This window comes from Chiroxiphia lanceolata, chromosome 6 (assembly GCF_009829145.1).
Source record: "Chiroxiphia lanceolata isolate bChiLan1 chromosome 6, bChiLan1.pri, whole genome shotgun sequence".
NCBI classification, from domain to species: domain Eukaryota; kingdom Metazoa; phylum Chordata; class Aves; order Passeriformes; family Pipridae; genus Chiroxiphia; species Chiroxiphia lanceolata.
In genome coordinates, this window is record NC_045642.1 from 16,774,689 (window position 1) to 16,800,377 (window position 25,689).

The 25,689-nt window shown below is 46.8% G+C and overlaps 3 protein-coding genes across 29 annotated transcripts in view; 1 reads left to right on the plus strand and 2 right to left on the minus strand.

Annotated features, from left to right (window-relative positions):
• TNNT3 (troponin T3, fast skeletal type) overlaps window positions 1-7,697 on the minus strand; it is a 31,051-nt gene extending 23,354 nt beyond the window's left edge. For 16 of the 24 annotated variants that reach the window (XM_032690615.1, XM_032690616.1, XM_032690611.1 and 13 more), the window contains exons 1-3: window positions 2,788-2,822; window positions 1,627-1,640; window positions 956-973 (exon numbers count right to left, since the gene is read on the minus strand). In XM_032690615.1, the coding sequence (XP_032546506.1) occupies window positions 956-973; window positions 1,627-1,640; window positions 2,788-2,807 (52 nt within the window). In that variant the 5' untranslated portion in view covers window positions 2,808-2,822. Of the gene's footprint in view, window positions 1-955; window positions 974-1,626; window positions 1,641-2,787; window positions 2,823-7,604 lie in introns of those variants that run through there. The other 8 variants (XM_032690624.1, XM_032690623.1, XM_032690617.1 and 5 more) reach the window with 3 other exon arrangements.
• LOC116788136 (proteoglycan 4-like) lies at window positions 3,625-25,471 on the plus strand. 4 transcript variants are annotated; one of them, XM_032690603.1, is made up of 3 exons: window positions 3,625-3,638; window positions 14,662-14,746; window positions 23,693-25,471. In XM_032690603.1, the coding sequence occupies exons 2-3, from the start codon at window positions 14,726-14,728 to the stop codon at window positions 25,337-25,339; spliced, it is 1,668 nt and encodes a 555-aa protein (XP_032546494.1). In that variant the 5' UTR covers window positions 3,625-3,638; window positions 14,662-14,725; the 3' UTR covers window positions 25,340-25,471. The 4 variants fall into 4 exon arrangements, 3 of the variants coding, with proteins under 3 accessions (XP_032546494.1, XP_032546492.1, XP_032546493.1); XR_004357550.1 differs by lacking the exons at window positions 3,625-3,638; window positions 23,693-25,471 and adding exons at window positions 8,746-8,923; window positions 22,763-22,784 and having other exon boundaries at window positions 14,617-14,746; XM_032690601.1 differs by lacking the exon at window positions 3,625-3,638 and adding an exon at window positions 8,751-8,923 and having other exon boundaries at window positions 14,617-14,746.
• LSP1 (lymphocyte specific protein 1) overlaps window positions 18,540-25,689 on the minus strand; it is a 50,154-nt gene continuing 43,004 nt past the window's right edge. Inside the window, exon 11 of the mRNA XM_032690604.1 lies at window positions 18,540-19,662. The gene's annotated coding sequence lies outside the window, so the exon portion shown is untranslated. The remainder of the gene's footprint in view (window positions 19,663-25,689) is intronic.

Below are 25,689 nucleotides of genomic sequence, written 5' to 3' on the forward strand. Positions count from 1 at the left end.
ACAAACACAAAACCCCACAAACAAACAAACAAAAAACCAACCAAACACAAAACCCAGCTGTGTATAAACTCCCAAAAGAGACATTTCTACACAGAGGCAAGTCTCTCTCTCTGAGTTGGTCTCATACCCTCCACATGCAAATATTCGACCTCCAGTATAGGGTTTTGCTCTTGACCCCTTAGAAGATGTCTGAGACACTAAGGGCAGATCCTGGGAGAAAGTCCAAGAGTTTGGCCCTTCTCTCTGTTCCAGACACCTTGGGAAAATGAAGGATGACAACTGGCAGCTACGCTTGCCTGAACTTAAGCCAGTGTGTCAAAAGTGCCCAGCAAAGATAGTGATACATCTCCAAAATCTTCTTCTCCCTGCTGCCTACAAAAGGTGAAACAACTTGAGTGAGAAGGGGTTTTCATGCTCCATCTTTCCAGATCAGCACTCTGTCTCTCACAGCTTGTCAAATCACATTTTACCAGCTAAAGGTGTGTTAAAAAACTTCATCTTTGCCAGTTGGTTCTCTGCCTTGCCTTTTCTGTCCTCAGCAGTGCCCTGTTGGGTTCTCCTCAGGAGCCAGACAACCTGTTCTTTTCAATTCCAAAATTTAAACTCAATCTGTGGACATTGCCAAGATGAGAATGGCAGGATTTCACCGATGATACATTGTGTGGGCTCTGCACCAGTCCCTGCTTTAAAAGGTTCTGAGTTTATGAGCAGGTTAGTCTCTAGCTTTTTCACCATCCCCAACAGCTCATTCAAATACTCCATTTCACCACAAGGTGAAGGCTCTGCACGTCATGGCCTCAATTTGAATGATTTTTTTGTTTCCAACTGGTTTACCGATCAAGTGTTTCAGATCACCTTTAGCAGCAAGCACCAAAGAGAAGGGTGAAGTATAGACAAGGAAAAGCAGGGCCACGATTCAAAGAAAGATAAATTACATTCCACTTTTTTTTGTTACCTTCTTCTTCGTACTCCTCTGCATTGAAATGGGAGAGGGGGGAAAAAAGCAGACAAGTGAACCATCAGCCTTGACGCATCGGTACCACATTACCCACGGCAGAGCCCTTTGCGCTCTCAGGGATGCCAGGCAAGATGGTCTCTGAGAGGCCACTTGCAAATCAGCAAGTAAAGTAACAGATTAAATTACTATGAAAATAAAAAAGAGGAGTTATAAAAAGGGGAAGAAGGTGATACAGCATTGATTCTTTTCTTGGGCAGGATTATATACGCATTAGAAGGAAAAAGGTAGCAGAGAGGGCCCCTGAGAATAAGAAAAGCTTCTATGTATATTGCATGTGTATATTATGGGGATTTATATTTTAAAACAGAAAATATTACATATACACAAGCTTCAAAATAAATTGCCAGCAGATGGCAGTGCCCCTACAAAAACTAGAGGTGTCCCCTGCAACCAGGGCATCAATGTGGGGCTGAAACCCCACAGGCTGCCCCTAGCGAGAACACGGCCGGGCTGCTACAGGTAGTGTAAAAACACCAGAATCTGGTGACAGTCAGACAGACAGAAGCACAGAAAAAGAAACCTCAGATTTGTCTAACTGTACCAGCTGACACGGCCAGAGAATGCTGCAGGCTTGCATGGAAGCAATTAGAGACAGATATAAGACTTACCCTCTCCTTGTTCCCTGTGAGAGAGGAAAAAAGGATATTGAAACTAGATAAATATTTCTCCCAATCCATATTGTCAACAAGCTTTAAACCATATATTGAAGCAACACAGTGTATCATTGTTTAAAGTCTATTGTTTCTTCTTTCCCCCCTTCTCTTTGCTCTACCAGGAGATATTTGGTTTTAAGAGTGGTAAAATGACTCTGAGTTTTATTTAAAATAGTGTTCCTGATTCTGAGGGTGCACATGAATCCATATCCAGGAATAATCCTCCACCTCAGGGCTCTAACATGATACCCACACACGAGTGCTGTACAGGTGGACCTCAGCCCCAGTGTGCCAGGCAAGCCAACCTGCAGCCAAGGGCCCATGCCAACCCAGATGTGCTACAGGCTCCCTGAACCCTCGGGCTGTCTAATAAAAATCTGGCATAAAACAGCTGCTGCTCAATGTTTCTCCCACGGCTGTAGCTACACCCGTTCCTTGCCCACACTTCCCAGCTTCTCCTGTTCTACCATTCCCTTGCACGAAACCCAAGCCTCAGAGCAGCCCTGGGGCCAGATCCCAAAAGAAAGACATGTTAGTCAGAGATTGCTTGAAAAAGGCACCAAATTTTATCTTCAGAAAAAAAATGTTAAGAGCTGAACATTTTTTTCAGCTCTTAAAAAATGACACAGGTTGAGCTGAACTTATCTCCTAGCAGAGAGGAGGGCTTAATGACCACTGTAGGTCTGTCCATGATTCCTCTGATCCCATGACTGCTCTAAATCTCCCCTATGTACCTGCTGATGCATTAATGTCAAACGACCCCATTGGGTTTGGTCATATTACTCTCGATTTGTTAAACCAAGGCAGAAAGGGGCTCCTCCACTGCCCTGTGTATTTCATTCCCCCTCCTCTAGGGGTAGTGCCACAGCCACTGAGGGCAGGCTGAGCTGTGTGAAGGTGTTTGGGGGATGTCCTGCGTTGGACAGGGAGGAAGTCAGGTGAACTTCGATGGGTCTTTCACACTCAAAGTCAAGATGCCCCCTCCTCAGTGCCTCGGGGGGCTTCAGGCTGTGCACAGAGCAGCACCCGGCCTCTACTCCCTGCTGGGATGCCCTTGCTCCGCTGCATGGAGCAAGTTGAGCCGATGAGCACACACACGACTTTCTCTCTACTTACACTTCCTCGGTATCAGACATGTTGGCAGTGAGTTTCTAGACAAAAAAGGAAAAGAAGAAGAAAAAAAAAGTGTTATTAATGAGAGCGCCTCCTAAAAAATTCCAAGGCAGAAGCAGATGGTTTGACATTTGAGGACAAAAAAAGACGGGCACCTGCTTTCCCACACAGCAACCAATCCCCCACCAACACTGACATTTTGGGAGAAGCACAAACCTTTGCCAGCCAGGTCAGAGGACAAGGAGAGAGGAGGAGGAAAACATCATCTGGAAAGATATGTCCCGTCAACTCAGCTGTGTCCCACAAGGACTGGGGGAAATCTGGACCTGGCTTTAAATTACAAAACCTCCAGAGGGAGACAGGCACAGGCCAGTGTCTTCTTGCACCCATCTGACATTTCCATTGCTCCAGAAAGATCAGAGAATTTTTTCCTGACTTTATGCTACCACAAGTGGGAAGGTGCCAGCTCCAAAGCATTAGTCAGAGCTAAAAGAATAACTGAAACTACCAATACACCTAGAGATAAGTCCTTATTTGTCAGCACCCAGAAGTGTGTCTGGTTTATACAAGTGAACAATATTCTGTTGATTAGTTTAAGATGAAAACCAGCCACATCCCTGGTTAGGCAGTTCACATGGGTATAACCATTTTTATGTAATACAACGCTCTGACTTTTCTAAAAGCATCAACTGCCCTGAGGCCAGGAGAGGAGGTGGGAAAGGGCCCCCCAAGACTTCCTCCAGATCCACAGTCGGTCTTAAATTAGAAAGCCCGGCTTCTTTTTGTTGCCCCAAACCCTGACTTTCATGACTTCATTATTCAGTTGATATATGAGAGATGTCTTGAAGGAGCAGGTGGGCTGACTTAGGTTCAAAAGGAACAACTGCAGCTCAGCAGCTTTCTATTTCAGAGGAAGGCAGTAATCCCACAGGCTCCAACCCTGCCCTATAAGGGATTCTCTCCATTCCCCAGCAATGACCCTGGGCACCATACATTAACACCAACGGGATTTAAAACCCCATGAGAGATAAACAGCCAGCATTTTTTTCTTCTAGTTCCTCATTTATCCTCTTTCTGAAAGTCAGAGTTGAATTGGAAGTAGTGCCAGCAGTGGCTGTGTTATGACCTGACCTGAGAAGCAGGATGAGAGGGTAATCTACTGCTAGGACATATGAAATTTGGGTTCAGTGATTTCTTGGCCACAGGCTGCTTTTAACTTCGTGGCTGTGGTTGTTCATTGCTCAAGCTATCCCAAGGAGTACTTTGGAGACCAAAGGCAGGCAGAAGGAATCTGTGGGGAATTTTGTGTATGGGAAGAATTTCAGCTCTGCAAAAGGCTTTTCTTTTGCACCAGTTCATGCTGCTTCTTCTGTTAATTACTTGAATGCTACAACACTGCTGGTCTCTCTCCCCTGGTCTTTTCTATGTAGATCAACAAATCCTCAGGATAAAGAGTTCCACTTGCTATCTGCACAGTGGCTAGCATGTTAGCAGTCTTATCTCAGCCTCCAAAAATTATTCAAGGTATTAGAAATAATGCTTGACAGTATGTTGGTTTATGCAACAGGACAGTTGAGCTTCTTCAGGCAAAACCCTAAGGAGGGAACCTCCTCTCTAATGCCCAGATGTTGGCTTCTTCTAAAATACATGATCTGTAAAGACTCAGGGAAATGGCCAATCGTCCCATGGATTCTGCCTTTAATTTATAAATGTGTATTTCCTTCTTTCCGGTACGAGGGGAAAAAAAAAAAAAAGAAGCGTTTTAAAGGGCTTTGGGCTAAACTCCTCTGTTATTCCAGTGAGAAGAAGAGTAATACTGCTCAATGGTGGAGAAGAAATCAGCTCGAGAACCCCGGGTGTGCACACAGAGAGCGAGCGTCTGTTCAGTGTGCGGTAGGCACGTAGCGCAGCCCATGCCCTCTTTCCAAGGCAATTGAAGTCAACGGGAGTCTTTGCAATCAGGCTTTCCATTAGCAGTTATTGGAATGAGCTCATCTAGTCTCCAATTTAGCTCTAAGGACATCTTGCTGAGGGTTGTCACACTGGCTGTTCCCCTACACCCTTCCATATTTGTTAATCCGAGCGCTGCAAATGCGAATGGGATTTTGCATGGCATCTGTCCGTGTGCTATAAAAACAGAACGAGAATGCCAGCATCCCTGACACCATAAGACCCCAACCCTGAGGGGGTTTCTTGGCTCTGGATAAAATGAATTAATAACAAGTGCACTGGCACACTGTGTGCAAAGATGAGCCAGACACAGGAACCCCACAGGCTAGAGCAGGGGGTGGGGGACAAAAAAATCCAAGGGAAGATTGCAGATTTCAGCTTTGCAAGGGCCAAACGTTCAACCAAGTTTGGTCGCTCTGTCAGGAGGAGTTGGCATTTAAGGCTGTAGCTGACTGCCACTGCCCTGGCTGGAAAGCCAAAAAAGTCTCGCTCCAAGAAAAAGAAGGTGTCTGTCTACTCCATGGCATTCAAAAGCCATCTGGTCCCTTAAAGCCAGGGGCAAAACACAGACCGTCATAGCTACAGCCACACGAGACAATGAAGGCTCTTTGATGCCCAGCACTATCCACGTAGCTCTGTCATCAAAGCAGCCAACAAAATTGAACTACATTAACATCCAAAAGGCAATAAAGCAAGTAATCTGTAAAGAGCAGTATTTTTTGCAGTTAGGATTGAGTTTGCTGAAGGCAATGGAAAGTCTCCAGCTGGCTCAGGATTACCCTTCGGTGGAAATTACTTTACACACAGCAAACGCAGCCCAAGATTAAGGCTGTTAGCACCTTAAGGCAATAATTGGGCTTTGTTTGTACAGTGGCAGAAAAAATGGATTCTGGTCTGAGACTGGGTTTAGAGATGTAATAAAATCAATTAGTTAATACTGCCCACCCTTTGGAAGGAAATCAAAACATGTGGGAAAGTTTCACCAGACAGAAAACTTCCTACCTGCTCCCACCCGTTAAAGGTGAAAGCAAAGGTTATTTTCTGCATTTTATTCAAGCCAAGCAGGTCATGGCTGGAAGGACAAACACACCAATCCTCGTGAGCCCCAGGTGGGTAGGAATGCCACGTCCCTTTTGGCCCCAAATGCTCCTGGCCTTGACTGAAAGAGCAGAATCAGCACATCCCAAGAAGCCTCTTAGCAGCTGAGAATGCACTCGGGAGGGGGAATGGGCTGCCTTGCACCTCCAAGCCATCCCTGGAAATAACCCACCCATCAATCATCCCCTCCCAAGCCAGGCCATACAAGGTAGGCAAGGTAGCAAGAGCCATTTTGAAAGGGGAGAGGACAAAAGAGGCCATGCATGGGCAATGGGTCCTGGCAGGGACAGCTATCAGGCAAGGACTAGGAGTATGATCCACCAAGAACCACATGGACACACTTTCCTACCAGGAACCATTGAAAACCAACTGCATGGATTTGTTAATATACATACATATCTATATTAAAATATATAGGTATTATATATAATATATTTAGTAAATATATAAATATAATAATATACTTCTCTCTATAAAAAGTATATACATATACCTTTTTCAATACATATTTCTTCCATCCCTCTGCCTCCTCCCTTTGTTTCTGAACTGCTCAGTACTTTCCAGCAGAAAGGGGATGGAAGGTGAAGCATCTGCCACAGCACTGATGCTGAAACAGGGTCACAGGACCCAAGCATTGCTGCAGGGTCCACTGACACATAGGAAAATCCCAACTCCCTGTCCCAAGATGTATCCTTTATCCTTGTCTTCACGGTGGTATGATCTGCCTGATCTCCCTGCATAGTGTTTTCTAGGAACAACAAGGCTGAGACAGAGGGCAAAAAGCCAGCGACCATGCTTAGCTTGTATCCCCCTTTCCCCGATCTTAGAGTCATCAAGGTTGGAACAGACCTACAGGATCATCCAGTCCAACCATCAAAGCAGTACTATCGCTCTAACCCCTAAACCACTCAACCATATCACCCACTGCCAGATTAAACACCTCTTGAACATCTCCAAGGGTGGAAACTCCACAATCTTCCTGGGTCTTGTACCCACGAGGCATGGCTGCCTACCCTGGCAATCATCTACAGCCTCACTGGAGCTCCCCCACATGAGCAGCACAAACTGCTGGCACCAGAGTCACCTGTGTTGGTGTCTCTCCTGTCTTTGTAGGATACTTGCCACCCAACAGCAAGAAGCTGATCTGAGAAACATAAATGGGGTCATGTTCAGAGTGATGATGGTATGCTCCCTGTATGCACAGCTTCAAACTCCTTCACACTTCAATGACATGACCACCCAGTGTGGGTGACTCACACTCACAATTTTCTTCTTTTCTGTGGGAGAGGGCAGTTTTCCATGACCATATTTATGTTTCTCAGATCTCCCTCTAGCCCCACACCCCACAGCCCTCCTCACCTGCCAGCAGCTTCTCAACAGCCCTGCCCCTGCTACCTCCTGTCTCGGCCATCCCTTTCTCTGGGTGGGGAGGGAAGGTCAGCACTTTCCTCCTGCTGCTGGAGGGAGTTTCCCCCAAGTGTCCCAAGAGATAACTCTTAATTTCGAGCTCTACGTCTTGGTTTTGAAAGCGTCTGTTCTCCCATTACTAATCCTTGAGAGTTCAGAGCACCCAAATCTCCATGTATGACATGAGATTTGTGTGATGCCCAATCAAAGCCAGGAACGAAAAGTGCCTTTTCCTTAGGATCCTGTGCCAGATCCCAGATCTGGGAGACCCCAACTCTCCTCTGATTTTTCTCTATTTAAACCAAGGCTCAGCCCCTCTGTAGTGTTACCCCCTAGCACCATCCCTTGCCAGGGATCCCACTTACCTGGAGGAGTGGAGAGAAGCAGCAAGCTCCCTGACGAAGGGGACGGGCAGGCTGGGATCTGCGAGCGACCCAAGGTGATGCAGCTCTCAACTTATAGTGACATTTGATCGTCTGGAAGAGCCGATTGGCCCCAGACTCGTATGCAGGGAAGGGAAGGGAAGGGAGCAGGGATGGGGCGGGGAGGGGGATGAGATGGAGGGGGAAGGAAGGGAAGGGGAAAAAAAAGGTCATACCATGTATAGGAGCAGCTGGAGGAATTGCACAGATGATGCTAAGATGGAAGGGACATGTTTGGAGAAAAAAAACTCCAGGGCTTATGTTTCTATATTTACAACCCGCCAGGCAGGCAGAGCTCAAAGAGGGGTATCTGAGGCAAAGGCACCTCAGAAACAAATTGTGGGGCCCCACAGCTCCGTGGTGCATGGTCACTGCTTAAAACCTGGTCTGTAAGAGCCTGGCTCTTGCAATCTCAACACTCAGCAGCAACCTCCACTCTCCCATCCCGGCAAGGGCTCTTCCCTGCTGCCCCTCCACATGCAAACGGTTTCAGCTGCACTGCAGGGTGAGCCTGAGGAAGGTTCACAGACCTTCCGTGTCCAGTGCTCTTTGAAACCAGCAGTCACAGGCATGTGAGAAGTCAGAGGCACACAGCACATTGTGGGGGGTGGAGGGTGCAAGTGCTGTGCGGTGCACACCCATCTCTCACTAAGACTACCAGGGCTCTGCCACACACCAAGGCTTGAGGAGATCTGGAACAAAAAGTAGGAGAGAGGAATGCAGCAAAAGAGCTTGGTTGACTCACACCATGCTCAGAGCCTTTCTTAGCATGATATGAAAGCATTATTTAAGTAAGAATTTCTTAGAGAGGGCAAATCCCAGATGGCTGGACCCCACCTAGTATCCTCTGTGTGCCTGGAGTGGTTTTGCTGCCTGAGCTCCCTCCACAGTTGCACAGCTATTCCAGCAGAGGATTGCAGTGCCTTGCAAAACCCTCTGGTTCATGGTTTCCATTTCACTAAATCTCACAGGCTTCAGCTTCCCATCCCTTTCCTCCCGCCCCTCTCCCCTTGGCAGGGTTCCCCAGCAATGCAGTGTGTGCCCTCCAGTGTGTCTGGCAGCTCCAGCACCCCCTTTCTCCCAGCCCGTAGGAGCAGAGGAAAAACTTTGCAGGGCAAGCGATATTTTTGGCCCAGGTCACAGATTGATTCCTGCCCACTCTTTCCCTGCTGCTTGCAAGAAAGGGTTCCTACCGAGGATGTAGAGACAAGTTTTTAAAGCTGTGGAGTAGGAGCACAGCATTGCAGCCTCCCATTCACCAGGTAACATGCACGAGCTAAAATCTCTCCAGCTTGCATTCTCCAACTGTCCAGCAGCTTATTCCCTCGCCTCCCTTCTGCAACCCAGCTCCAGCCAATGCTTTTGTTACTTGTCAGGTGGGAGGGGGACATTGTATCCATCCTCAGCACCCTCGCTTCATGTGGGAGTTTGCCGGGTGGGGGAGGCGGGGAGGGCAGCCCGCGCTGCCGAGGAGAGCAGGGTGTGCGCGGGAACAGGCGGCCAGACCTGGTATCATCACCTCCACTTCCCCTCCCCAGACCTGTTGAAAGCACTAACACAGCAAGCCAGCTTTCACGCTGTATTTTCAGCACCAACCAGTCAAGAACTGGTATCTTCCACTGGCTAATTTTCCTCAGGTGCTCCACCAGCTGGGCACATCTCCAAGAAATACCGCATTTGCCCAAACTAGCAGCAGAGTGGGGACGTATGGGGGGAGAGTGTCCCAGCTGTTTCTCCTTTTATATTCGCGGTGTACCCAGTTTGGCAATGGCATTCACCAGTCTCCTGTGCCTGCCTGCCAGTTACAGGCTGTCCCTGCTGCTGGTGGGGCATCGTGACTCAGTGCCAAGGACTGGATCAATCAGTTAGAAAGAAACCGTGTGTGTGCAAGTGAATGCGAAGCCTGGCCTTACACCGGGGTGGCTCTCAGCAGGTGTGGGCCTGAACGCTCCTGTGGGTCCATCTGGCCCACCTGCTGCCAGATATTTGGCAGGGGTAGCGTGAGCATCTTGCAGGGTTGCACAGCCTCCACTACAGCAGTGCTGCTCATGCACACTGGCAGGGGAGCGCTCCACATCACTCAAATTTTGTTCTAAGCATCTTCACAAATGTGACGTTGATACAAGCAATGGGAGGGACAGGTAACCAGACTCTTCTCTCTGCCACAGCTCTCTTTTCAAATAGACGAGATGCAAACATTACAGCCTGCAGTATCCTCTCAGTTCTTGTGCTCAGCTCAGTTCCTCACCTGGACATGCCAGGCAACTGCTCCAGACAACATTCATCTTTACATCGTACATCATGTCCATGCTCTGTCTTCGCCACCACCACCTCCTGTGAGCATGGTACTTCTGCTCAGTACTGTCCCAAAAGACATCTGTGCCTCCCATGGGCTGCTTCTGTCAAGAGTGCTCAGTGTCCGTGTTATGCATCTTGTTTCCAGTCCCAGCATGATCTGGTTCCCTCTTCTCATGGGACTGAAGGTACCTTCTCCATCCCTCAGGAAAGAGAGCTTGTCTGATGCACACATCTTCCTTTTGCTCTGCTGTAGCCTTGTTCACAACCAAGGCTCATTCCACACAGCCCAATTTATGTTTGTCCTTTCTTCCCTTTGTGGGTCTCTCTATCCCCTTCAGCACGTGATTATAATCCTCTCCAACATTTGTTTCATGCCTTAGTTGCATACTTTGTGCTTTTCACACAGTCCCTATGTCAACTCCTTATTTCACCTCTTGATACCATCACACAGCAATTTCATTCACAACCTGTGACATTTTCATCATCAGCTTTGTCTCTCTTTACTGTAGATTCTCCTGCTCTAGGATTTATATTTTGTGCTGTCTTGACATCATCTCTTCCCCCTGCATCAGCAGCAAGGTTAATGGGACCATCGCAGCGCAGCCACACCCTAGTGGTGAGCAAACCACCACCAACTACCTCCCAGTCCCTACTGATCACATGGACAAGATGAGGGAGGGATGATCCCAGCTGTGGCTGCACACCTACCGAAAGCTATTCCATTTTGTTAGGTGGGTGTGCAGCAAGCACCTGTCATTGGAGAAGCCCTTCTCACCAGGTGCCAGGTTAGGAGACAGCACCAAGGCCAAAGAGCAAATGCAGGTCACAGACACGAACCAGCGTCTCAAACCACAAAAAGTCCATCTGCCTGCTGACCTCAAGCCAGAGACTGGCATACTTTTACAGTGACAGTATCCCCACCTGGGAGAGGATACAGCAAACCAGTGTTCCTCCTTGAACAGGAACTGGAGGCTGGGGCAGAGATCTAGACAAGTATCTGCTAGGTAACCTAGTCCAATGTCACATTTCTTCTTGGTAGGTAGGAACACCCAGACTGGTTATTTGAGATGGACCACAGGAATTGCAGTGCAGAGCCACTTGTAGGGAAGCTGTAATCAGCCCTTCCAGTCTTTTCTGGGTATTGGTTGACCTATTGAAGCAGCCAGTGCTCTCAGGGGAGATGCCTTTAAATACAATTCACACACATTAGCATGATAATTTTACAAACTGCGTAAAGATGGGCACTTTGGCCAAATATTTGTGTGTGTTTTGTTTGTTTTGGTCTGGTTTTGTTCTCAAAATACCCTTTCCATATTCTCAGTGCACACCAGTCACTGGGTAGCATTTTCATGGATCATTGCCTCCTAGGGCTGGATAATGCTCAGCCAGTGAGCTGAAAAAGCACTGGAAAAGTTCATCTGAAAACCTCTACAGCCCTGGAAGTCTGAAATCCTACCCACGTTCATTAAAAACTATGGAGTTTGTAAATAAAATCAGCTACATCCTTCCCATAAAACAGGTACTCTTTCACAACCCAGGAGATATCCAATTTCTGAAATAAATGCCTACGCCCATCCACCACCTACTCTCCAAGGCTGAACAAATGGATCTAATTCCAAAGCAAACCTTGCTTTGGTCCATAAGTCAGGAAAGAGGACCTCCTGAAATGCTTCCTCAGCCAATCTTGCCCATGACTGCACTTACACCTTCACACTAGAGCTACAGAGGAACTTTCACTGACACCTTCTGTCATTGAAAAATGGTTAGAGTTATCCAAAGTGAATTTATTTATAAGGAAAATGTGTTTTACTTGAGTTGTTTCATCATTCACAGTCTGAATGTTTATTCCCCTTCCTCTCCAAAGTTATTTGAATGCTTTCAAAACAACATGTTTTACTTTTTTGCATGATACAGATATTCTGGTTTTGGCATGTTTGTCCACTTATACAGACATTAGCCTTGAAATAATTGGAGGTATCCAGAAAAATGTGTTGATTAAGCTGACCAGGAAAGGTGGAGATGTGTGTTTCTGTTTTGTGACACTCAATTATAAACATTTTACCATGATTCAGGGTAGGTGGGAAATGGGAATCACAAAAGCCATTTGGTAAGGCAAAGTAAATTTTTTATCCAGTTCCCCCCACACCCTTTCTTCTCTTTATCCTCCCCCAGAGAAAGGATAAAGAGTGGGGGTTAATCAACAGTTCAAGGTTAGAGTAGATGCCCTATGTTCACTGAACACTCTTTCCAAGTTAATTGAAATAGCTGTCAATAAAAAGGTAGATCAGATAGTGGCTAAGTACATTCAGAGAAAGGACAGAATATATATATAATTAATTAATTTCTGTTCCTGGGTAAAATCTAATGATCGGTTTTATGCAGCCAGTCAAGCAGAGATCAAAATAGCTTTAAACTTTATAGTCAGCTCCTCTAAGTATCAGCAGACCATTGTCATTTTACTGGGGCTAACAGGATCCTGAGGAATGCGAAACAACTCAAATGGGCTGAACAAAGACCATCTTTCCCCCCTGGTTCCTCTAATACCCCCTGCATGGCATTTGGGCTCAGGATCTCTGTCCTTGGCTGTCTCTTGTTTTCCCAGAAGTGACCTGGTGCAGTGTTTACCACGCCCAGTGATGCACCTCTTGCAGCAGTTGCTCAGATACAGGGGAGAGCAAATAGTTGCCAAGTTGTGGGTTTACCTACCTGAATCTTGGAAGGTGGCTGGGGAACCTCAGGGTGCCAACGCCTTTTCCTGATGGTGGCTTCATGACATCTTAAAGGTTCAGGGGCATAAAAAGGAGAATAAAGGGCAACAACCAAGCTTTCTCTTATTAATGATCAAATTACCTATGCATGCCTCCATCCATCTTCTTGCTACTGCTTTTCTCCTACTTGCATCTGGTGGGAGGGAACCAATCAATACTTCCTTGGAGGACTCAAGTATGTCATCCCTTCTGTGAAACTGGGTAGGTAGGAAAATCTGTTCCTATCTTATCTCCTCTTAGCCTGTAAGAGCAGAAACTCTACATCTTTTCATAAGAAACAGGAAGTGATCTGGACACTTCCTACTTCAGCATGGGCAAACATAAGCTCACCCTTTGCATCATTCATACAGCACATCCTGCAAACACATGCATTAGGCTGGTGTGGTTTCAGTGGTGACAGCAGCAGAGCAGGGTACAAGGTATCCCTGGGCATTTTTAAAATCTTTTGAAATATTCTTATTCATAATGGGGGTTCTGTGTTTCCTGTTGGGTTGGCTCTGGTTGTTACTGTCTGGGTTTTTTTCCAGCAACATTTCCAGTGTTGGAGACACACAGAGTCACTAGTGCTCCTAAAAGACAAGAGCAGTTTTGAGACATTGAAGTCATCAGTCAAAGAGGATTTAATTGCATTAGCGTATTTGCATGAAGGATCAAGCACCTATCCCCAATCCTTCCAGAGGTCTGCACTGCACTAAGGAGCAGCATGTCCTACAGAGCCAGGCATGAGCTCATCAGTCATCAGGGAGGCAGAGAGGGAGAAAGCAAATGGAGAGCTCACCTCCAACACTAACCCAGAATTACCAGCATATACATCCCTGATGAGAACTGGTCTCATCAGATGGGCCACAACCCTCATGGAGGCAGGAAATGCTTTGCTACCTTGATCCAAAACAGAGTAACTCCAAGTCAGATTAGAGATATATTAGCACAGGGGGTCAGTGAGCAACAAGGCTTAGCAGTGTGGTACTGGAGAAGCAGCAAAAATTTGCCTTCAGAGCTGGTTTTGTGGTACAGCTCGCCAGCATCTCAAAAGCCATATGAAACAGGCCAAGGTTAACCTGAGTGTAAAGGTGCTTTGTAAACCTCCAGGAAAGTGCTCTTATATGCCCCGTGAATATATTTAACCTCCCAGCTGCCTTCACATCCACACTTAAAGGCTCCTGAAAGGCTGTGAAAAAACAAAGCCCAACCTGGGAAGTCAGCTGGAAAAAGGGATGAAATTTCCCGAGGCCAAGAGGCAGTAAATAACTGCATAGTGTCTGGGTAGCTCACAGGTTATCCAGGACAAAGGCAGGCATTGGGGCCACCCTTATCAGCTCACTTAAGCAGTCTTGGCCTAGATCTTTGAGTCAAACTGCACACAAACGCCCTCTACCAAAATTCACCATACTAATCAACTCCAAACCCCCTCTGCTCCCAGTGCAGCATTTTCTGCACTTGCACTCCCTGCATATAAGCATGTCCCTCGCCAGGAACAAGCAGGAACAGAGCCAGCATTTGCTTTCTTCTGTTATTGGGAAGGTAACAACCAAAGCACAGCTCCAAATTTGCATTTAGCAACCCTGACTTCTGCAAAACAGTAAATCTGACAGCCAACTTGAAAAGCCTCCAACTGGTTTCATTGCCTGGAGCTACTCTGCTAGAATAGCTGTCCTGGCAACATCACCATCATCTGCCCTTCACCTCTCCAGTACTTGAGATGCTGAACTTTGCAGGGCCAAAGTTAGGAGCATGCAGTGGTGTTACTCGATAGCCCTTCTTCATGCTAATTTTAGGTGATGGAAATTTTCATGCTTTGAAAAAGTCCCTTTATTTGTTTTTGAGAAACTGCTTGTACTTACTGGCTACTGTAAACACTTTTCCATCCGGTGTTTTGAACTTACCTACAGGGCTCTAAAAATCACAAGAAACCAGCACCTGGCATGATCTCAAAGGAACCTGTTAATTTTGTAAACTGGACCGAGTAACATGATGCACCCAACATGCAAATGATTTCAAATGGAAAGAAATTACACATCAGTAAGTAGTGAATTTTTTTTTCCTTCAGTCAATATTGATTTTCGATTTTTGTGGTAGATTCTTTCTCCATCACTTGTTTGCTTTTGGAGATGTGCTCACTGCATCTGCTATAGACATCTAATCTCTGGGATTCAGGAGACCATCCTTGGACACCCTAGATCTAGGCTAAATGTGTCTCCAAAGATAAGGGATCGGGCTTGACCATTCAAGACATGGCCTGGGTCTCACCCTCAGACTATTTACACACAAATGGATGAGACAGTCTGACAGTGAGAATGAAGACTGAGCAACAGGATGGGAGCCAGGACCAATGCCTGAAGCTGCTGTTTTGGGGTGTCCCCAGAGGAGGTGAGCAAGGCAGGACACCAGTCAAGGTGTTCACAGCAACCACTCACACTCTCTCCGCAACCGTGGGGAAGACCTCCCTACCCAACCAAGTACCTCTGATTGAGTAATTACACTTGCACTTTGCTGCTTTCATGCTTTAGAGTGCTTGCTCATATAAATCCCAATGATATCTTCCCCTTACTTTGCTTCAACCTCCCCCCCATTCTTCCCCTCATCCTCAGAAGCCCCAAGTCCATGATACTTTTTTCTACTTATTTGAAGAATGAAGAATGCATGTCTTTAGCATTGCTAAACCACCATTACTTAACAAGAAGAGATGAAACACCTTTCTGAAAATTTGTGATCTAAATCAAATCATTCCACTGCAACCAAAACCCCGAGGGGACTCAATGCAAAAGCACAGGAAAATCACCTCAGGTCTGTCTCATTATCAGGACCCTTGTAATGGGTCATCATTACTGAAGTAAGTGGTAGCTCTAATCACACTTCCTGTCAACATGAGATTCATTCTTTACCTGCTTTAAAATACATACATGTGTACATATGTATGTACGTAACGCAGTATCAGGGAAAGTGTGTTGAGCTGCCAAGAATTACCAATAGGCCAACCTCAGAACCTTGTTCAGCAGCATATCAGCTGCCACCTCATTATTTATAGCTGCCCTGCTCTTTAAACTTGTTTATTTTCCTTCCTGAAGGTGGTTATGGCAGGAGGCAAAGCTCTGACATTCAGGCTCAGGTGTCTCTGAGGCTGACCTTTCTTTCAAAGAGCAGAAACTGCAGACACATTTCAAGGAACCAACTCATCTGGAAATTCTAAACTCTTGTGCCCATTGCTTCACTCTAGGCCCAGTGTAGAGCTGCGACGGTTAAGCAGAGATCTGTTAATTAGTGAGTACATGTACATAAGGATGGACATAAATATGAGCCTATAATTATTTTATACCTGAAAAGACTACTAGATGAAGTCCAGCCCCCAGTCTCAAGGCAGAACAAGTGCTACATAAAAATATAACATCCAAAAGAGACTTGAGGTTTTCCACCAGATAAGCTTTGCCCACGTTTAAATAATAATGGTTTATGGCCTGCAGGAAACAGGCACTGCAATGTTTTTCAATTCCATCTTGCAAACACTCATGTAGAACCATCTGTTAAACCCTGTTGGGAAAAAAAGCAGCCCTGAACCCTGCCACAAGCAGCACATTTCAGTATTACCATAGCCCTCCACATTTATTTCAGAGCAGATGCTGTAAGGATGTTCCCCTTCTGCATAATCTAGCCAAGATGAAGAAGGAACTGCAGTGAAGCAACACCTTGAGGGGTGCCTCAAGATCAGAGCAGTGACACAGGGATTCCAGCTACTCTTTGAACACTGCCAGCCTGCCAAGGGGATGGTGATTTGGGGTAACATGGCAGCACAGGGGACAGGGACCCAGGCAGCCAGCAGATACAGGGCCCAGGAAAGCATCACTCTTCTCCACCAGGCTCTGAGGGTAAACCTAATCCTGCAAGAAAGACTCACTCAGTGCCTCAGTTTGTCCTTATGCTCAGAATACAGCAGTCCCAGGAGCAGACTGAGCAAAGGTCTCATAATGAAAGCCTCTGACATGCCAGTGCTGCAAAAAACACAGTGGTGTGAAAACTGAACATAGGAAAGATACGGAGTGGCCAGCTACGGAGTAAGACCAGACTGGTTGCTGCTATAGAGGGGCACCAGCCTGCTGTCCTTCGCTCACACAAGTGGGGCGAGTCCCCAGAAGCCCCTCCTAGGAGGGCAGAGATCCCAGAGACGAGCAGAAGAGCTGGAAGCAGGAGGGCTTTGCAAAGGTCTCAGTGTAACTTCACACCACACACAGTGGTCTCTCCACAGCAAGTTCACCTGTGTGAGCTTTTCATTTCAGCAAGACATGAGCAGAAGCACTTCACCGATGCCATGTTTTCTTGTGAAGGGAGCAACTGAAGTTCCTACAGTTTGCTGCTGAGGGGAGAAACGAGTCTTCATCCCCTCTTAAATACTAACATGCACATCCAGTATACCTGGGCTGCAGCATCCTTTTTTCTATTTTTTTTTTCGGGGGGTGGTGGTGGTGGGAGGTTTCACCATTCTGATAACCCCTCTGCCAGTCCCACCACCATGTGCACACCATGTTACTTTGGGAGGAGAAACAGCACATCATAAAGTTAATTTAACTGTGGAAACATTTCCCCTGGCACATATAAGTACCTCATAAAGAGCTACACACATCTGTTCCAAGCCAGGTCTCTCCCTGGTTCCTTACCACCACTAGAGAGCTCTGGTCTCCCATAACCTGCTCACTTCTCTGCTGTGACCAGAACCTGAATTACAGCAGTTGTTTATTGAAACCACACCTAGATCCACGTGGGCTTTAAGTGGAAAAAACATACTTCACAAATTAACCGTCCTTAGAGAAGGACTCTCACAGAAGCAGCCTCTAGGGCCTTGTCTGTGCTCTCCAAACTGGCAGGACACAGGAATAGTAGCTGGAGAACTTTCCAGCCATCTTTTCCTCCAGTCAACCACAAAACAAGAGTTGAAAAATTGCTGCAACCAGTTTGTACACATGCAAAGTAGTGCTGTTTTCACCTCAAGCCAGGATATCTCTATACCCCACACTACTACTGCTCCAGCCTCACTGGAAAATCCCAGCATGGCAAAGGAAGGGCTTAAGGGAAGATGGGGCCAGATGGTGTCCATGCTCCTCAGTGCTCTAAGGAACACAGACTCCTTGAATTCCTAACTCCAGGAGCTAAAGCAGAGGATGGAGAGGACAAGGGTACCAATAAGCAGAAAGATAAGAGCAACAAGCAGTATCTGAAAACTTTCTTCTTCCTAACACTTTAGGAAAGCATAGGCAAGGACAGCAGAAACTCTTTACTGCCACAAGTAATAAAAAGTATTACTTGGAAGGTCATCTCCATAAAAAGGTTTTTCATGAAATGGTTCCAGATAGAGTCATCAACTAACTCATTAGCATGCTGGGTTCCAGTACAGACAGCTATATTGACCTTATCAAAGCTGGATAAGCAGGCTAGACAGGGTTTATTTGTGGGGTTTTTTTTTTAACAAAGCTGACATCACCAGTGATTTTGGATAAAAACTGATGTTGCTGTGGTCTACTACCTGGGGAGGTAAGCTCTGTGCTTCTAGCCGACCACGCCCTAGAAGTCTCTACATGCTGCTCCATCTCTCACCCAAACACCACTCCTTCCTGTTTTACAGTCAATTACCCCCCATGAAAAATGCAGCAAAATGACAAGTATCTAAATGGGGCAGGAACACAGAAATCCCCTTTCCTGCATATGTCAAGCTTCTTTTCTTCTTGCCACTGAGCCTGATGTTTCTTCTCCTCCACCTCACACTCAAGCAGGGACTTGCAAGGTCTTGGAAGACAGCTTTGCTGCAGAAACTCCTACACGAACAAAATTCTCAGAGTTGCCATCATTACAACATCATCTTCAAATTTTATTAAATGCTTATAAAAAAAGGAAAATTCAGGAGGCACAAAATTTAAGCAGAAAGCACACTGATGCAGGAGGAGAGACAAGCTGTCCTCCCTCCAGGAGAGTAGAAACAACTTGCAAAATTATGTTGACATGGAAGAGAGTAGGAATAAGATTTTAAAGAGGGGATGGGGGACATGTTAACACCACAAAGTATGAAGGAGTGGGAGAGTTCAGAAACAGCCCTAGGAGCTAATTTGCACTTTCCCAGAGAAGGGAGATAATACCAGTGGTCAGCACTCCTCATGCCTGGGAAAGGAGACCTCCAACCCATCTTATATAGGTAGCAGCTATTTGAAACAAAGCTGCTATTGCCACTGTTGAGACAGAAAAGTGGCAGGAGCATTTTGGCGTGGGTAACTGTGACTAAAGGATGATCTGGGAACCAAAGAAAAAAAAAAAAAAAACAGGACTAAGTTGAAAGTGATTTGATGCACACAGAGAAACCAACAGATGGAAGTCCCTCAAAACAGATGTTGTAGAGGGACAGAGGCTGCATTGTAAACAGGGGAAGACCTTACCCACAGCTGGCACCAACAGGGTGACAAGTAGTCCTTACACTCTCCTTACACTGTCCGTGCAGTTTTCTCACACTCACAATCTGCCCATTGCCCTCCTTTCAAACACCAATTCTTTTACCAGGTTACTGTTGTGCGCTCTCTCTGCCACCACGGGCCACAAAAGGAGAAAATCAACACATAGCAAAAGCCTTGCCTGCTCAGCAGGGCAGCAGATCACTCTCTTCCAACACTTAAGAAGAGAGGGAACAGAGCCACAGCCTCCCATCTCCATAGCAGAGAGAGATTAAAAAAAAAAAAAAGCCAAAGAATCACATAGGAGGTTAAAACAGGGATAGATTTTGCCAGCTGATATAGTTCCTTTCTTCCATCTGAAGGCAGTGTGGGGTATTGCTCACACCCCAAGAGGAGTCAGGCTGTACCAAAGCAGACTGACATCAGCCAGAAGAGAAACATCCTTCAATTATCTTCTGTGGAGCAGAGGAAATAGTGGCATTGAGGGTTGCATCGAGCCAGGACCAAGCTCAGCTGCAAGACAAGAAAATAACAAGGTTATGGATACCATTTGACCTCTCATGAGCAATACCATGGGCTGCATCTTGTCTAGCAATTACAGGTGGTTTTCTCCCACCCATTTTCACAAAGCCCAGTCAAAGTCCACCATTCTGGGAATGTCCATGCTCATGGCAGAGCAGATGCCAAGGGCTGCACGCCCAGCAGAGGTCACAGCTGCACTTCTGCCAAGCTGTCTCCCACTCCAAAAAGGAGAAGATTAGCAGGTTTGCTCCCAAGCTCAAGAAAGCCACTAAAGCAGAGTATGTTCCTACAGCCCCTGGCAGCCACAGCTCGGTTTGGGACCATCTGCAGCGGTGTTGGGTTCCTGCAGCTCTCCATCTGCTCCACGCACGACAGCTGGTGCAGCCAAGGGACTCCAGGACACAAATGAGTTTTCCATCACTTGATAAATGATTCTCGCATGCTGACACTCTCCCCACTAATCCTGATTTGGGGCCGATTGCAGATGGAGTGAAGTCAGGAGAACAGTTAGGGTCCAAGTGTGGGTGACCACACATCCACCCATGGGCACTCAACCACCAGCAAGGAAACTTAACCCTTTGAAAGCCTCTTGACTTCTGTCTTTATTTCCTTCCAGCTTATCACAAACCCACACAAGTTTCTCAGGCAGTACTTCCCCCATTGTCCATGAGTTTTCCACTGGTAATAAAGCAAGCCTGAGTGTCCCTTTGCCACATAATGAAGCAAAAACAAGGGGGGGGGGAGGCAAATCTTGCTTGTTGCAGAATTTCTCCTGAGCACACAAAGCTCTGAAGGAGGCTCAAACAAAGCCAAGCATGACAGGGAAGGCAAATAAATTAACAGCTGACTTCCTTTTGCTGTCCCTTAGCATCTCTCTGCCTCACTAGTCAAGCACAGAGAGTCCAATACAGTCACATGCCATGGAAGTTACTGCACACCACAAGGTCTCCAAGATCCACAGTACAGCAGGTTTCAAGTCAGATGGGATGCTGAGACAGTAGCAAGAGTGATTTCAAGAACAAGACTACTATAAGAGAACAAATCTTGATGTTACAGGGCACAAAGCAGCCTCTAACTTCAGGAACAGAAGGAAAACCTTCCTCGTGCATGCATATTGTATCTAAACTTCCCATGCCAAGAATCCCCATGCCCTCCTCTGTAGCATCTGGCAGTTTGCAGCAAATCCCAGGCAAGATCCTTCTCTGACTCACATGGGAAGCTGCATTTTTCTAGGGTGCAGCAGTCCATGGGACAAGCAAAGCACTCAATGAGCTGATCAGTGGTTGGGAAGTTTGCTGCCCTACCTCTTTAGTATTCCCAATACAAGCCTGAAGCAGGTCAACCTTATAAATCTGGTTTAACAGTGCTGCTAGACTATAGCTCATCTTGTAGTACAGGCTGTCCATGGGACCACATTAAACAGGAGCAGATTAAATCATTCCACAGTAAATCCTACCATCAGATGCATGTACTTGCTCCCCCTTCAGCAGATTTAAAAAAAAAATGCACAAAAAACCTCAGCAAGCAATTAGCAACTCCTACACAGACAGAGCCAGAATGGCATTGCACAAAAAAAAAAAAAAAAAAAAAAGTACATACCCCTCCAACAGACATTTTTGCTTTCTGACCCAGAAGAATGTAAAATATCCATGAAATTGGGAAGGAGAGCAGGTATATGATGAAGAATGGGGTCTCAGCCATTTTTGGGGACAATGCAGACTTGCTTCTAAGAGTAGCTCTTAGAACAAAGCAAATCCTAATCCCAGCCTTGTGCCTAAAACATGAAGTTGATAAGACACTGGGAATGCCTGACAGTTGTCACCCCCAGCTGGCACAAATTCCCTCCAAGCCCCCTCACCAAAACTGCAGAAGGTTTCTCATGCCTGCAGCCAAAATAAGTCATAGAATAGTTTGAATAGGACCTTTAGTTGAAAAGGACCTTTAAAGGTCATCTCATCCAATGCCCACACAATGAGCAGGGACATCTTCAACTAGATCAGGCTACTCAGACCCCCATCCAACCTGACCTTGAATGTTTTTATGGATGAGGCATCTACCACCTCTCTGGGAAACCTGTTCCAGTGTTTCACCACCCTCACCATAAAAAGCTTCTTCCTTACATCTAGTCTTAACCATTTCAATTTAAAACTGTAACCCTTTATCCTATTACTACATAACCTACTAAAAATCTGTCCCTATCTTTCTTATAAGTCCCCTTCACATATTAAAAGGCCACAATAAGGTCTCCCCAGAGCCTTCTCTTCTCCAGGTTGAACAACCCCAACTCTCTCAGCCTGTCCTCATAGGAGTGTTCTATCCCTCTGATCATTTCTGTGGCCCTTCTCTGAACTTGCTCCAACAGATCCATGTCCTTCCTGTACTGAGTGCACCACTTGCTAGACGCTGCCCAGACCCTGCCCACCACAGCCTCCATTCAGCTCATCCACCACGGTGAGGGCTTGATCTTGAAGAGATGGTGTGTAGTGCTCAAAAGCTTCAAGTGCTTGTATTTGCTGCTGCCTTTTTTTTTTTTTTGAGTCACCCTTCTCTGCTGATTCACAACCAGTTTTGGCAGATACACACCACCTGCTTGCTCAGTTTGGATCACCTTCCCAGCCCAGTGCTGACAGCAGCACTGCAAACCCAAAGCTAACACCAGGCACTGAAGCACAAATAGCTGTTCAGCACTTTTGAGAGTTTGATTCAGGATAGCTTTCCCACACAGTAGGTATCATGCTACACACCCATACTAACCAGAGCAGGTTGGGAGCCACCAGGAACCAAGCAAAACACATGTAATAAATAGCCCCTCTGAGCAAGCCTGACATCACCCCAGCCTCCTCTTCCTTATTTCAGGATGCTCAGTTGCATCCACCACCAGGGACTAAGGAGCTCAGTGATTTATACCTCATTTCATAGCAAAACTCAGCAACTCTGTGCTGAGCAAGAGCCAGGATAGAGTCAGATTTCTTTCTAGTGGCTGCCAAAAAGTCATTGCAGGTCAAAGGCGGAGTGTTTGGTGCTCCCCAGCTTGCTCAGGAAGAGAAAGGGGAGAACTGAGAGCAGCTTTGTCTTTCTATCCCCAGCACAGACCCTTAGCTCCATTGTCAGGAAGTCTGACCAGTGCTTACCAGAAAGGAGATGGTGGTGAGTTAGCGACAGAGTAGGAAAAGCCCTGCATCCCCATAGGAGCAGCCCAGTGTTGGCTAAAGGGCTGCAACTGCCATTGGAGATAAGACCTGATCCAGACCACAAGCCACTTGTGTTTCACTGAATAGTAAGTGATAGAGGCAAGACAGTGGCAAAGCTTCCCTAGGTAAAGAGAAAACTTGGTTTTATCTAGAATGGAGTGCAGGAGGAAAAATTTGCCCCTGTGCTCCATGCAGCAAGAAAAGATCAGTCCAAGTTAGTGCTGTGACAAAGCACTTTGTCACTGATAAATGCAGCTTTTGAGAAGCCCTGCATTTCACGGAGGTGTCTTCAGCCAGATGAAATCAATCAAGGCAAGTGTTGACTTTGACTCAAATGACACATGTAGTTTATGACTGTTCTGTTGTATGTAACATTGTATCAGAGTATTAATAACCAAAATTTGGAAAGCCATGAAACATTCCCAGTTTGTGCCTCTGGAGATGTTTCAAAGCTTCAAGATTTCAGACCCACTTTGTTTCCCCTCAACGTTTCCTTCCAAATCCCATTAGGACTTGCCAAGACATGAATGTCTGGGGTCCCAAAGAGCTCTTATTGGATTTTGTGCTAATGCCAGGAGAGGAAGAGCTCCAGATTTGGCAATACAGCTTCCCCCAGTACATCTCTTGTCCTGCCACACCCACCCTCAAGACTGGCTGAGGTTATGTCAGGAGAGTAAGGAAACCAAGACTGATGCTCTTCTCCCACAGTACTTACTCCATACTCATAGCTTTTAGAGAGAGGAAGAGGAGGACTTACGTATGAATGCTTCAGAACCTAGCCCAGGGCTAAGCCCACACCACCTCTAAACTTTGGGGTTTTTTTCCCACAGGAAATGACAATGCTGATAACAGTATCATCCTCCATCCAGCCTGCTCCCATCCACCACCACCTTTCTCCCCCTCCCACCCTACCAAAGCCTGGGAAGGACAATGTGCGGCTCCAGCGGCTGCTGAAAAAGGCAGCCAAAAAGAATGCTGTCTTCACTTCAGAGCAAGCCAAGTCCTTCCGGTCCAGCCTCTCACCTGTGAACGAGGCCAGCCCTGACCAAGAGGAGTACGATGAAAGCACTCCCCCAGCAGAGACCCCTGAAACCACAGCATCCCCCTCCACCAGCCTGCCCACTCATATCTCCATCAGGCCCGTCAACCACCGCGCCCCCTCCCCTTTCCGAAAGAGCAAGCCTTTCACACTGAAGGTCACTGAGCAGAGGCGCATTGCTGAACATGTCCTGCTCACAACCTCCTCGGCCATGCCCCTGCTACACAAACCAGAGGCTCCCGAGACTACACAGCAGCCAGAAGACGTGGGCTCCCACCTTCCCTCCCCATGTGACCCATCTGTTTTCCCCCAGCCTCCTCCTTCCAGTAAAGAAAGGGCACCAGAGGTTACCTATGTCACCAAGGTGAACACTTATTTCCACAGTGTCAAGCCACCAAGGGCTAAGACTCCCACATCAAACCTGACACAAGGAACTGTAAGCCATGAAGACAAAAGGCCTTCTTCCCCAGCACCTCAAACAAGCTGCTCTGAACCATCTCCAGAGCACATACCCACCTCACTCGATGACAGCAACGCCACACTTCCCTTGTTGGAACCTCCCCTCCTTCCTGCTGCAGACACAGAACCTGCTGCAGACACAAAACCTGCTGATCAAGTTCCCAAGCCTGTTCCTATTGAAGAGTCCATCAAGGCCCCTTCACCCAAGCCTAGCACCTCTGATGCCCACACCAATATGCCTACAACTCACGGAAGTGACACCGAAATATCTGGATCAGAGACAGCTCCTGAATTACCCAAGGAAGACAGAGACATCCTAAAACAAACGACATCCAGTGCTCCCTGGAGGCAAGCACACCCAGCAACAGCAACTCCAGCACAAGCTGATGATACTGGGTCCACCTCCACAGACACCAAGGCAGAACACATCACTCAAACTCAGTTGACCCCCAGCTTACCCAACACCCACCTTCCCCTCAAAGATGAGCCAGCACCACCATCAGTAGAAGCAGCAAGACCATCTGGAACCAGTGCCAGTGGCTGGCATCGCCTCAGGAAGCACTTGATGGTACAGCCAGAAGCACCCAGCTTCCCAGAGCCCAAGCCAGAAAAGCTGGAACAGGAGGAAGGGAGTAAAGAGGACACTGCTCAAGCAGTCATCAACCAAGACTGCATGCTGTTTAAATCAAGAGCCATGAAAATGTGGGATGCTATTTTATACCAGGTGACACTCAACAAGGAGACGAAGCAGCACGCAGAAGAGAAGAAGCCACGGAAGGAAGAAAATGTCTTTCTTCCCCGCCGCTTGCCCATCCTTCTGCATAAGCCACGTTTTGACGCCCGGAAACTGAAGGAACTGGCTACCAAACCCATGACAAAGATCAGCACTGTGTTTGAGCTGAGCCGGTTTAGACCCAAATCAGCTGAGGAGCACACCAAGAGCTTTAACAGAACAGCATCAGGATGGTCAGCCAACTGAAGCCAGGCAACTCCATGCCTCTGGAGATTCCTACAGGGCACCCAAGCAAGAGAACACCTAGGACCAGGTTTACTGTCCATTGAAGCCAAGTGTAAGGAAAACAAGGAAATTAAATAAAACCCCTCAAAGCCAGCAGCCTCGTGCTGCAGGTTTAAGGGCTACTCTCCGTATGTTTATAAGCTTAAGTGTATAACATACGACATCCACAGGTCACAGGAAAACAGGTATGCACTTGTTTTAAACAGAGCCAGCAAGCAGCACTGGATGCAGTAACAGAAGGAAGGGAGGGGAGGGACACAGTGAAGGCGACAAGTTGCCAGTATAAAACGACCAGTTTAAAGAAGGATAAT

Coding starts and splice junctions, on each gene's coding strand:
- LOC116788136 (XM_032690603.1), top strand. CDS start 14,726: ATGGAAAGAAATTACACATCA. Junction 14,747..23,692: donor TGGAAAGAAATTACACATCA/GTAAGTAGTGAA, acceptor TTTTTCCCACAG/GAAATGACAATGCTGATAAC.